We start from the raw sequence: 12,107 nt of genomic DNA on the forward strand, positions 1-12,107 counted from the left end.
TTCACGTCTGCCTATCCTGCCCAGGCTTGGCACTGGGAAGCAGGCTTTTCCAGTCTCTAAAGCACTGCCATGCTGGTGCTCCTGGCAAGGCTCTTGGGAATCCCAGCCCTGCTTCAGGGGTATGACTCCCACCACGCAAGCTGAAATTGCCCCTGGACATGGGGCGTGTGGGGGAAAAGATGAGGAGAGCAAGAAGTGCCAAGGTGAAGCCATGGGTGTGCAGCAGGAGCTGTGCCAGCTGTCCAAGTATTGAGGCAAGGCTGTGGTCTCAGTCCTGCTCACAATCTATGGATGCTGGGGGGCAGCTGGAGGTGATACCTCCGCAAGCTCTGCTTGGGCTCTGACATTCCCCCAGCAAACCCCCAAATCAGGGAGAATGCAGGTCCTTGGCTCCTCTCACTAGACTCTTGCTGTGTGCTGACTCAAGAGCATTTGTGCCTGGCATGTCCCTTTCGTGAGGAAAGCTGGGTTTCTGCTTCCATCCTGACTCTTCCCACAGCACTAAAAAAGCCTGTGCTGCCTTTTCGAGTTGGAGAAGACCCCAGCCCCATCATGGCTTCCTGGCACTGCAGGACTGCTGAGAAGCTCCTCTGCATGGTATCTGGGGAGCTTGGCTCCAGGATTGCTTACCAGATAGGAAGCCCCAGGCTGAAGAAGAGCAGTGAGGACAGGGGACCATCATTCCTGGGACCCAGATGGACTGCTTTTCCCGTTTCCGTTCCCCTTATTCTTTCCTGTGGTAAAACAGGCCCAGCTTGTTGCCTTCCATGGCCTAGTGCCAGAAGTGCTGATGGGAGGCAAGGTACAGGGAGGGCTGAACTTTGCCTCGTCCTTTTTCCCCTTTTCATTACTAATGACCAAGGTCAGGGAGAGATATTGTGCCTAAGAGCTGTCGCATTTATTCACTGGATAAAAACACAGCAAGTTAAAACTTGGGGTCTCCTGCCACTGGGGAAAATAGAGAGGAAAGCATAGAGCAACACGGGATGACAGAGCTCCTGAATGCCTGCAGGTAGGTGAGACCCTGTGGTTATGCTGAGCTGCCAATGGCCCCAGCCTGGGGAGCAGCTCCCTTGGCATAGAGGGCTGGATGGCATGCACCCTGGTGGGGCTGTGCTGGTGATGCCTGCTGTGCTTGCACACCCACTCCACCTGCCTCTTCCTATGTCCTGGCCATTCCTGCCTCTCTGCTGCTGACATAGTGCCTAAGTGCAGGGTGTGTTTGCAGCACCAGGAGTGGAAGCCAGTACCCAAGGAGAAATAGGAGCAAGCAGCTTCAAAGGGCTCACGATGGGCTTGGCACAGCTGATCAGGGTTAAACTCTAGAGCCAGACAATGCAAGCTGAGAACAGGGAGGTTAGGTTAGGGTTAGTGGCATCTGTGGCAAAGGACCCCATGGCCCACAGAACCATTGCACAGCCCCTCATCACACTGAGAGTCTGCATGTCACCCCCAGCTGGTGGAGCAGTAGATTGATGGACACACTGGAGCAGCCATGACCCTGCTGCTGCTCAGGATGTCCAGTCACCCCAAGGAGCCCAAACTCTTATGTTTCTCTGTGTTGGATCCCACTGAGCCTGCACCCCTCTGCTGCCCTCCAGCCATTTTCTTCCAGTTCTTATTTGGTGGCCGATTTGATCTTGTGTATGGCATATGGGCTTGACTCCTTGGGCATCCAGATCTGCTCCCCAGTGTGGCCCTGGTGCTCCACTGCTCCCTCCATAGCTGCCGTCAGCTCGGGGCCGAAGATGCTGTCAGTGGCCCGGTAGGTGCGGGTGAGGCGGCGGAAGGAGGAGTCTGAGGAGCTGTCATCAGGGATGTCTTCATCCTGCTCATCCCGCAGCTTGGTCCTGCCCAGCTCTGAGCTGCTGCCCACCTCTGGGTCTTTGAGAGCCTCCCCCACCTCCTGAAGGAAGGTTGTTTTGGGGCTGATGATGCACAGCAGCAGCATGAGGCCTCCTGAGACTCCACAAAGAAAGTAGAGGGCAACTTTCTCTGGGACACCTGAAGGGAAAAGGAAAGAAAGACACCAGGGTACAAACTGCTCTGCAGTCTGTGGGGTATCAGTGCCTGCAAAGCCTCTCTGCCAGGCATACGGGAGTAAGAGGAGGGGAGCAGGGATGCCCTCACCACCCAGGCTGCAGAGATAGGACAGACCCTGCCCCAGTGATCATGGAAGTGTCACCTGGACCCTCATCAGCACCCACCAGTCCTGAAATGGGCCTTTCCCCAAAGGAAACCTCCACTGGGATGTGGGGTAGGCAGAGCAGGGGAAAGAATAATCCCTTGGGGGATTAAATGAGTAATTTCCTCTGGCGAGGGAAATTTTTGCCTGCAGAGAGGTGGTCTCCATCAGTGCCTGCAGATAGGGCAGGAAGGAAAAGACCCAGTGGGTAATGTGGCCTGTTGGAAAATGAAGGTCCACAGGCAGGACTGTAGCCACACTGTGACTCATGATGCTGTGGGTCTTTGAGGATCATTCTGCCTCTGAGCTCCCACCCTACCTGTCCACCCCAAACCCAGCATGGGTGCTTGGTGCCCTGCTCCTTTGTGTGCCTGTTGGCCCTGCTGGAGAGGTTTGGGGTCTGGCTGCCTCTGAGATGAGCCCTGGGTTGAGCTGGGGCCATCCGTGATGTCAGCCACCCCCCCAGCCTGTCCTGTTTCCCCAGGTGGTGCATGAGACCCAGGGAGGGCACATACCCCAAAGGTGAGCAAAAGCTGCCAGAGAACTAGTAAAAATCATGCGGTCTTCCTGGAGCCTGGAGAACCTGGGCCCTTTGTACCAGCCACCTGCAGTGACAAGGGGGTGCAGGCTCAGGCATGAGGTGCTCTCAGTGCCCTGTGTCCCAGGTGCCTGCTCCTGCCTGTCCTTCCCCATACCACGCTCCATCCTTCCTGCACAAGTGCTCTGCTGTCCACAGGGATGACCCTGTGTGTCTTCCTCTCCCTTGCTCCCAGCAGATGCCACCTCCATCCCCTCAGAATAGGCACTGACCAAGGGATGGTTTCCACCATGGGACAGGGATGCGAGGCTGGTACCAGGGATGCAGACATGGAAGGGCTGGTTCACCCGAGCACAGACATGGTGCCCCACTGCTTGTGGTGTAACCTTCCTCCCCCCACATTACCGTGTATGTAGTCCGAGAGCAGGAAAGGGTCCGAGTTGTCAGGGCCCACCTCCTCCAGCAGCTGCTTGGGCACTGCAAGGAGAGCACATGCCAAGCATCACCACCCTGCTCCTCCCCTGCAGTCCCTGCTTCCCTGGGGGGTCCCATACCCCTGCCTGCCTGGCATGGGGTGGGCAGAGACACTCCACCAGTGGCCCTTGTGGCCCTGGCTCTGTGGGGAGCTCTCACCACAGGTGTAAGAGACTCGCAGCTGCTTCTTCATGCCAGGGAAGCATGGGTCTCCGAAGGTGGCCTTGTCAGCAGCCACAGTGCAGTTCCCCTTGCGGTGGCACTTCTTGGAGACCCTGCGCAGAGCATCTGGAGCCACACACTCTGCAGAGACATGATGCATGGACCCATGGGCAGAGCTGCTTGCCCCCTCCCTGCTGGGCATCAGCCAGCAGAGGCCAAGGGACACAGGTACAGCCCAGTGGTGGACTTGTGCCATACTCTGCATGACTCCTGCCCCATTTCTGTCTCAAACCATTCTGGCATACCTATATAGGGTTCTCCACTGTTCAAGACATCGCATTCTGGTTTGCCCTGCAGGAATCGTCCATAACTTGCAGAATAAATGGCCAGGACGGATTTTGGTCGACACTGCAGCCTGAGCTTGTCATTCTCGCACACGGTCTTGACCCGATGGTTCCCTAGGGAGTGACATCGCTGAGTGCCCTGATGCATCCTGAATCACCTCTCTTAGGCCAAGGGAAGGGTTGAAATAGGGCTGCGAGGTGCAGGAGCAGCCATGCTCTCCTCCCTGCCCCTTTCTGAGCAGCTGAGGTCAGGGAGAGCCCATGCCCAGACCGTGCTCCACCTCACCTGGCCGGCACTTGTAGGAAGCGATGAGATACTTGTGTGTCCCAGGGCATGGATCTGGCCCAAAGACCTGGCTGTGCACTGAGAACTGGCACCACTGCTGGTCCTGGCACTCAGCCAGCAGCTTCTGGAGAGCAGAGTGGAACAGGTGTGAGTTGGGTGAGAAGTCCTGAGGCTGTTCTCACATCCTGTGCAACAGTTCCATCACCAAGCTCAGGGAAGTGGCCTCTCACCCTACAGAAGTGTCCCATAGCTGCTCCTGCTCACCCCTGATGCAGACATCCCAATTCCAGTGCCTGTTCCTGAACCAGTTCCCCTCCTGCACCCACTGAGCTGTGTGTCCTACACGGCTGTTACTACCTCTGCTGGCATCCCAGTAACATACCGTACCATACCGTACCATACCATACCGTACCGTACCGTACCGTACCATACCATACCATACCATACCATACCATACCATACCATACCATACCATACCATACCATACCATACCATACCATACCCTACCGTACCATACTTTACTGTACTGTACCATGCCATACCGTACCATACCATACCATACCATACCATACCATACCATACCATACCATACCATACCATACCATACCATACCATACCATACCCTACCGTACCGTACTGTACCATACCATACCATACCATACCGTACCGTACCATACTTTACTGTACTGTACCATGCCATACCGTACCATACCATACCATACCATACCATACCATACCATACCATACCATACCGTACTGTACCGTACCGTACTGTACCGTACCATACCATACCATACCATACCATACCATACCATACCATACCCTACCGTACTGTACCGTACCGTACCATACCATACCATACCATACCGTACTGTACCATACCGTACCGTACCATACCATACCGTACCATACTTTACTGTACTGTACCATACTATGCCATACCGTACCATACCATACCATACCATACCATACCCTACCGTACCGTACTGTACCATACCATACCATACCATACCGTACCGTACCATACTTTACTGTACTGTACCATGCCATACCGTACCGTACCATACCATACCATACCATACCATACCATACCATACCATACCATACCATACTTTACTGTACTGTACCATACTATGCCATACCGTACCATACCATACCATACCATACCATACCATACCATACCATACCATACCATACCATACCATACTTTACTGTACTGTACCATACCATGCCATACCGTACCATACTGTACCATACCGTACCATACAGTACCATACCGTACCATACCATACCATACCATACCGTACCGTACCATACCATACCGTACTGTACCGTACCATACTTTACTGTACTGTACCATACTATGCCATACCATACCATACCATACCATACCATACCATACCATACCATACCATACCACACCATACCATACCACACCATACCATACCATACCATACCATACTTTACTGTACTGTACCGTACCATGCCATACCGTACCGTACCGTACCATACCATACCATGCCATACCGTACCATACCATTCCATACCATGCCATGCCATGCCATGCCATGCCATGCCATGCCATGCCATGCCATGCCATACCGTCCCGTCCCGTCCCGTCCCGTCCCACGCTGTACCGGACCGCGCGTCTCTAACACCCGTGCAGGGGCGCGCTGACACGACCCCCTCGGCTCGCGTCCCCGCGGTCCGTGCAATGTCCCCGCGCGGCCACAAGGTGGGGACCAGCATTCACCCACGGGCCGGTCGGGCCCCGCCCGTGACCGAGGTGGCCGCGGCCCCTCTCCCCTCCTGCGCACTGGGTCAGCCCGCGAGCGGCGGAGGCAGGCCCTCGGCTCTGCCAGGAGTCCCTGGGTAGCCCGGCCTTGGGTGGCTGTGGGACTCCCTGCCCCTCCGTTTCCCCTCTTTGTCCCCACAAGTCCCACAGCAGTGGCTCTGTAGCGGAGCAGAGGCTGCCGGCAGAAGGGAGGGGTTTATTCCCTTGCTGCCGCTTCGTGACTCAGGCCCGGGGATTCCAGCATCCACAACGGAGCCTCTTCTCATCTCTCATTATCCTCCTCTGTCCCTGTCCTTCCCGCCCAGCTCAGGACTGAGCCTCCGCTTGGTCTTCACTGCCTGCCAGAACGGAAATTCACTAAGGAAACACAAGCAATCTCTGTTCCCAGTTGCTGCCTAAACAGAGCTGAGCTTTGGCTGCAGCTTTGCTCTCTTTGCTCTCTGCTCCAGACATCCTTGCTCCTTAAACAGCAGCATGTATTCCAGACCTGTGCCAGCATGGCCACCCCACCTTTTACCCAGTATAAACCTGAGCTACACAGACCTGCTCTCAGACCTGCCCTTCAATTTCCAAGCACCTCTGCCAGGCCATACTCTCCATCCTGCACAGAAGGGGATCCTGACCCGTGTTTGCAGGATGGCTCATAGGACCAGCCTGGTGCTGTGCCAGCATGGTCTGGCTTGGTGCTTGCAGAGCTCCTGGAACATGCAGAATCCCAGAAGGGGATGTATGGTTGGAGCAGGACCAAGTAGGAAAGCCCTGTGATCTCCTAAGTATTGGTACTGGCTCTCTGCCTTTTCTTCTAGGCAGCTGCAGTCACTGGCTTTGCAGCAGGTTTGCCCCAGCCCTAGCAAGGAGCTGGAACAGGGTCTTAGAAAAGCAGCATATGAAATGATGTCCCCATTGAGGGACCTAGGCATTAGCTTTGGGGACGTTTCATCTCTTTTCTTCGGTCAGCCTCTGCTTTCCTACCCTTTCCCCTCACCAACTGCTGCCATCAAACTGGCACCCCTTTGGTCTGCTTCACTAATCCAGTCCCTGGGACCTGCCAGCACAGATGAGAGCTGCTTCTGGCAGCTGCCTACTGTCTGTGCCAACCCCAGGGGATGCAGCCACAGGGGTGAGTGCAGCATCTCAGGGGGTTCTGTCTCATTTCATGAACCCAACAGCCTGGCTACGGCACTGCCCCTCTCCCAGAAGCCAGCCCCAGATTCCAGCGCATTCTCTGAGCCTGCTGCTTCCTGTGGGATTGCTCCAAAAGTCATCTCAGGACACAGCAGTGCCTCCTGCCAGGCTCTACTCTGGAACACATGGCAGAACATCTCTTTCACCGTTAACTTCCAAAAATGGTCTAGGAAAAGGGCCCCACAGTGAATCACAGATGATACAAAACTGAGAGGAACTGCTGACTCCCTTGAAGGCAGGGAGGTCCCATAGAGAGACCTCAAGAAATTAGAGGACTGTGCAATCACCAACCACAGGAAATTCAGCAAGGTAAAGTGCTGGATTCTGCACCTGGGAAGGGGCAACCCTGGGTGTATGGACTGGGTGTATGCTGCGGGTCCTGGTCAACCACAACCTGAATATAAGTCAGCAGTGCCCTAGCAGCCAGGAGAGCCAAACTTGTCCTGGGGGAGCATCAGGCTCAGCCAGGCCAGGGAGGGGATTATACATGTCTGCTCTGCATGCGGCAGACTCACTTTGAATATTGTGTGTAGTTTTGGTCACCATAATATAAGAAAGATACAAAACTATTAGAGACCGTCCAAAGGAGGGCAACAAATACTGTGAAGGGCCTTGAGGGGAAGTCTTATGAGGACTGGCTGAAGATACTTGGCCTGTTCAGCCTGGAGGAGTCTTGAGGGGGTCCTCATTTCAATCTACAACTTCCTCATGAAGGGAAGAGAAGGAGCAAGCACTGATCTTTCCTCTGTGGTGACCAGTGACAGGACCCGAGGGAATGGGCTGAGGTTGCATGAGAGCAGGTTTAGACTGGATGTTGGAAAAAGGTTCCTCCCACAGAGGGTGGCTGGGAACAGGCTCCCCAGAGAAATGGTCTCAGCACCAAACCTAACAGAGTCCAAGAAGTGTTTGTGATTCTTTGATTCCATTATTCTATAATCCTGATGGTGATGAAAACCTCCTCATGGAATGGTGAGGCTGCATTGCCTGAAGCCCCCCTGCCCAAGCAGGCAGCTCAATGATGTGGAAACAGAGGGTTGTGCAGCCTGGCCCCTGCGATCCCTCCCTTACCAGGTGGGCAGTGGCAGACGTGCATTCGGTGCTCTCCTGGGAGGCATTGTCGGGGCTGGGGCAAAGGTTGGTGCTGGGCACTCGGCGCCCATAGAAGGCCCCGAGGATGCTGATGGTGGTTTTGCGAGGGCAGACGATGAGGAGCTGCTCTCCATCACAGGTGTGGGCAGTGTGGTTCCTCAGCACCTTGCGCAGGTACCCTGGAAGGGGAAAGCAGGGGTGGCATTGTCCAGAGGAGACACCAGGGCCACAGCAGTGGTGGCACTTGGGCACCCAGGTGCTGGTGGCAGTGAGTATATCTTGAGGCACTTATGGAGTGAACAAGATCAAAGAACAGCAGCAGAGAAGATGGGCTTGCAGCAAACCTTTCATACAGCATTGCTGCCAGGAGCCTGGAAAGCAGCACAGAATAGCTGAGCTGGTTAGCAACAGGAAAGGAAAGATGGAGGCAGTACAGCAAGTCAGAGAAGATGGAGAAATCCTGTATGGAGTTGTCAAGTGTTTAGAGAAAATTAGGCTTGTTATGGGGCCACGGTGAGGAGAGAACAAGAGTGAGCCAGAGATGGTCCCCCAGTGATGATCCCTGGAGTCAGGGTGAGGAGGATGCTCTCTGTCACAAGTCTGTCACAAGTTAAGCCATGAGCCAGATGAGAGAAGGGTCCAGGGGCTGCTGCAAGCTCCCACAGCTGGCTGGTCAGTATGGATGAGTGTGAGCCACAAAGTCATCACTTGAGCCCAGCTGACCTCAGTCTCTGCTGAAGAAGCCCAGTGTGTTGCTGCAAACTATTCCTGGCCCACAACCCTTTCAATGGGAACTGGCCCTTTCCTCCTTGAATTCCCATCACAGAATGCTTCTTTCTTTCAGTCCTGCCTAGTTCATGTCCCAGACTACTGCACCTGTTGTTTTCCCTACAGGGGACAACAAAGTGGGGCTGTCCTGTGCAGTCTCTCTAAGGGCTTAACATGCAGCATTGCCTCCAGTTAGCATTGGCTGTAGTGGGTGGGCAAGGAGTCTGTTTTAGTAAGAGCTTTTCAAGCTGCCAGGTGCTCTGAGCAGGCACCAGTTGCTGGAGAAGACTGAGGAAGCAAGAAAAGCTGACAAAATGTGATGTGTAGGCCCTGAATGAAGCACTTTGCATCTTTGAATAAAACAAAACCAAATAGGAAGCATCATAAGCAAAGGGGAAGCATTATTTTGAGGCTTGGGAGACTGCAGCAGGGCAATATGGGGCTTCTGAGCAGATCACAGACCCCAGACCACAGCTCAGGGGTCTTTGGAGGAACTTGCAGCTCAGCCCCAGGGCAGTGCTGGGGCCTAGGGCAGGACATCCACCCCGTCCCCCAAACCCCAGTGTGTCAAACTCCTGCAAACCAAGACAAGAAGGTGGGAGCACTAGCTCCCCCCCCCCACCGCCACCCCTGCAAACTGGTGCCAGGCTCAGCAGCACAAAGGGCCCCTTTCACCTTCAGTGCTGCCACTAACCCTTCAGTATCTGCAGTCAGCATCCCTCCCTGGGATGTCAGTGGGTGCAGCTGGGAGCTGCCTCCAGCCTGGAGTTAATCTCTCCCTTGGCATTATCTCTCACAAGCTGGGATGAGCAAGTGGGTGGCCACAGCATCCCAGAAGCCCAGAAGCATGCCCTCAATTGCTTCTCTGCATGATGGAGGAAAGAGGAGAGGAGAAGTACAGGAGGGTAGATGGCAGTAGACAAGGTGTTCTAGCCAGGTCAAAGCTCCAGATGCAAAGATGCTCTTTGAATGCCACAGAGCTGGATCAGACCCTTGGAGTGAAGAGCTCATGAAGAGGGGACAGGACAAACTGTCCTGTCCCTCTCCTCTGGTTGCCCCATATCACTGGATGCTGGGGCCTTTGAGGGGCACAGGACCCTGCCCAGGCTGCCAGCTCCCATCCCCTTCCTCTGCATCCCCTGCAGCAGTCTCACACTTGCAGCACCAGCCCCACACCTGGCAGCAGTCAGATGCTCCTGAAGGTTTCAGAGCCACCCTGGCCTTGACCTCTGCCTAGCACTGACTCCAAACCTGCCTGCCTATACCCAACACTGCTGGATGTAGGGCTGCCTAAACTCCCCACTGCTGGGCAGCCTTGGATCCAGAGGGCTCAGACAAATCCTAGGGATGGCAGGGAAGTTGGGGAGAAATATAAGAAGAAATGGGTTTCCCCAAATCCAGCCTTGAGGCAGCCACCCTGTTCTGCTGTCATGCCAGCTGCAGGCACCAGTATTTTAAAATTGAGGCTCAAACATTGCCATGGGTGCGGAGGTTTCTCCATCACACTCTTTTGGGCCAGTGAGCAGTTATGAAGATGTTTTTTTGGGTGGAGCCATGTCAAGGAGGCTGTAGGCAGACTTTGTGAGTGATTCCTGCCAGTACAGCTGACTCAATCTCCGGTGCTGTGGTTGTGCCGTTAGCTCTGCCCCGATGAAATCACATCCTCCTCACCACAGCCCACGCTGCAGCATCAGGCTTTCACCCACCTGGGCTCGGTTGAGAAGATGGAAGTCGTGCATGGCCATTTTCAGATGATCCCTGGGGAATTCCTGGTGCCCAGCCTGCCTGCACCTGTCCTGACTGTTCAAAGAGCTGGGACAGAAGGGATCCCAAATTTCTGCCTTGTCTACACCTACAAGGTTCACTGGCATAGCCCTGGGGAGAGCTTCTGACCCATGCTGTATCCTGTGGCAGGGCACCCTGCAGCACCCCTACTCATGAGTGCTCTAGCTGGGGCACAGCCACCAGCTCCATCTAGGGACCAGGTACAGCTTCAACCCAACTCTTCCCTCTCCTCAGAGCAGGGAAAGCTGGCAGGGTAGCCCCGAGTTCTCCTTCAGCTCTACACACTGCCCAGCACCAAGGACATGAGCAGTGTGGCTGAGGGGATGCTCAGCAAAGCTCAGGGACTGGCTTGATGTTGTTTCTTTGAATTTCTGCCTGCAAACTGTCCAAGAGAGCTCAGCAGAGCTGGGGAGCCACTCTCACGCACACCAGGGCTGTGGGATGTGTGCAGTGTGTTTTCAGAGAACAGCCCGCTGTGGAGATAAAGAAGTCTCAGCATTTTGGGGAAACTCACTCTGGCCTGCCATGGCTTATACCTCACTTGTCCCTACCCCACCAAAGTGCTGTCGCTTCTCTCTCCCATCCTACCAGCGCAGTTCTCAGCATCCCCCTCCTCCCCGCCTTCATCCTGACTCACCGGACAGCTCCGGGCTGGCCTCCAGACGCACAGCAAAGCAGAGGAGGACCGCGGTCACTGCTGGCCGGAGCAGTCCGGCCATGGCACGGCCGCCGTGTCCCACCCGGCAGCTGGCACCAGCCGGGCATCGGCGGCGGGCGGTGCCGCGGGCTGACACTGCGCGGGGACAATGGCTCGCTTCTCTGCCCTGCCGAAGTCCCGGCGCTCGGCGGGCACATGTGCACTCACTCTTAGCCTGCTGCCCAGGGCCAGAGGCTGCTCGGGACAGCTGGGTCACTCTCAGCACAGGAACACTTCCCCCAGGGCACCCTGTTATGGGTGAGCCGCGCCTTGGCATCCCATTGCTGGCAAAGAAACCGACAGCCCCTTTCCTCCCGCCTCTGTTTCCCCTGGACAGAGGAACAGGGCTTGACAAGGTTTCCAAAGTGCCCCCAGTTTTCTCCCAGATACGGTGAGACAGAAATCCAGATAAATGTGTGCTGTAATCTCAATCTCGGCAAATGTCCGGCCATTCACTCTGTGAGGAGGAAGGGAAAGGCTCCTTGAACTGCCTCCCAGGCGGCTGTTCCTGCAGAAAAGACAAACACCCTGCACCCAACAATGTGGGAAGGGATCTCTTTGCTGCCACGTTTCTGCTCCCCAGTCTCTGTGGGGCCAGGTACTGGGCATTCTGGCACCTTGTGAGGAGGGCACCGTGTCATACTGTACCTCCCACCTGCAGGACTTAGATCCCTGCTTGCTGATTCAGCTGGAAGGAAATGCCATGGACTGGAGCTGCTGGCTCTTCTCCCGGCTGAGATCAGCAGAGACAGCAGCAGCTGGCAGTGCCAGGAGCCATCACAGTTCTCAGAGACTCAGC

General features: G+C 55.2%; 1 protein-coding gene across 1 annotated transcript; it reads right to left on the reverse strand.

The window, feature by feature from the left end:
- Positions 1-874: 874 nt before the first annotated feature.
- On the reverse strand, positions 875-11,408 carry LOC136562588 (protein eva-1 homolog C-like). Its single transcript, XM_066559514.1, has 8 exons — positions 11,249-11,408; positions 8,038-8,237; positions 3,990-4,113; positions 3,665-3,817; positions 3,357-3,500; positions 3,129-3,200; positions 2,701-2,790; positions 875-2,004 (listed from the first exon to the last, which is right to left on the reverse strand). The coding sequence occupies exons 1-8, from the start codon at positions 11,328-11,330 to the stop codon at positions 1,619-1,621; spliced, it is 1,251 nt and encodes a 416-aa protein (XP_066415611.1). The 5' UTR covers positions 11,331-11,408; the 3' UTR covers positions 875-1,618.
- Positions 11,409-12,107: the final 699 nt, after the last annotated feature.

This window comes from Molothrus aeneus, chromosome 14 (genome assembly GCF_037042795.1).
Source record: "Molothrus aeneus isolate 106 chromosome 14, BPBGC_Maene_1.0, whole genome shotgun sequence".
NCBI lineage: Eukaryota > Metazoa > Chordata > Aves > Passeriformes > Icteridae > Molothrus > Molothrus aeneus.

Excerpts from the sequence above, each read along its gene's own strand:
- LOC136562588 (XM_066559514.1), bottom strand. The coding sequence starts at position 11,330 with ATGGCCGGACTGCTCCGGCCAGCAGTGACCGCGGTCCTCCTCTGCTTT. Across the intron at positions 3,201-3,356 it reads GCGAGTCTCTTACACCTGTG|TGCCCAAGCAGCTGCTGGAG; the intron begins GTGAGAGCTCCC and ends CTCTCCTTGCAG. Across the intron at positions 2,791-3,128 it reads GCTCTCGGACTACATACACG|GTGGCTGGTACAAAGGGCCC; the intron begins GTAATGTGGGGG and ends TTGTCACTGCAG.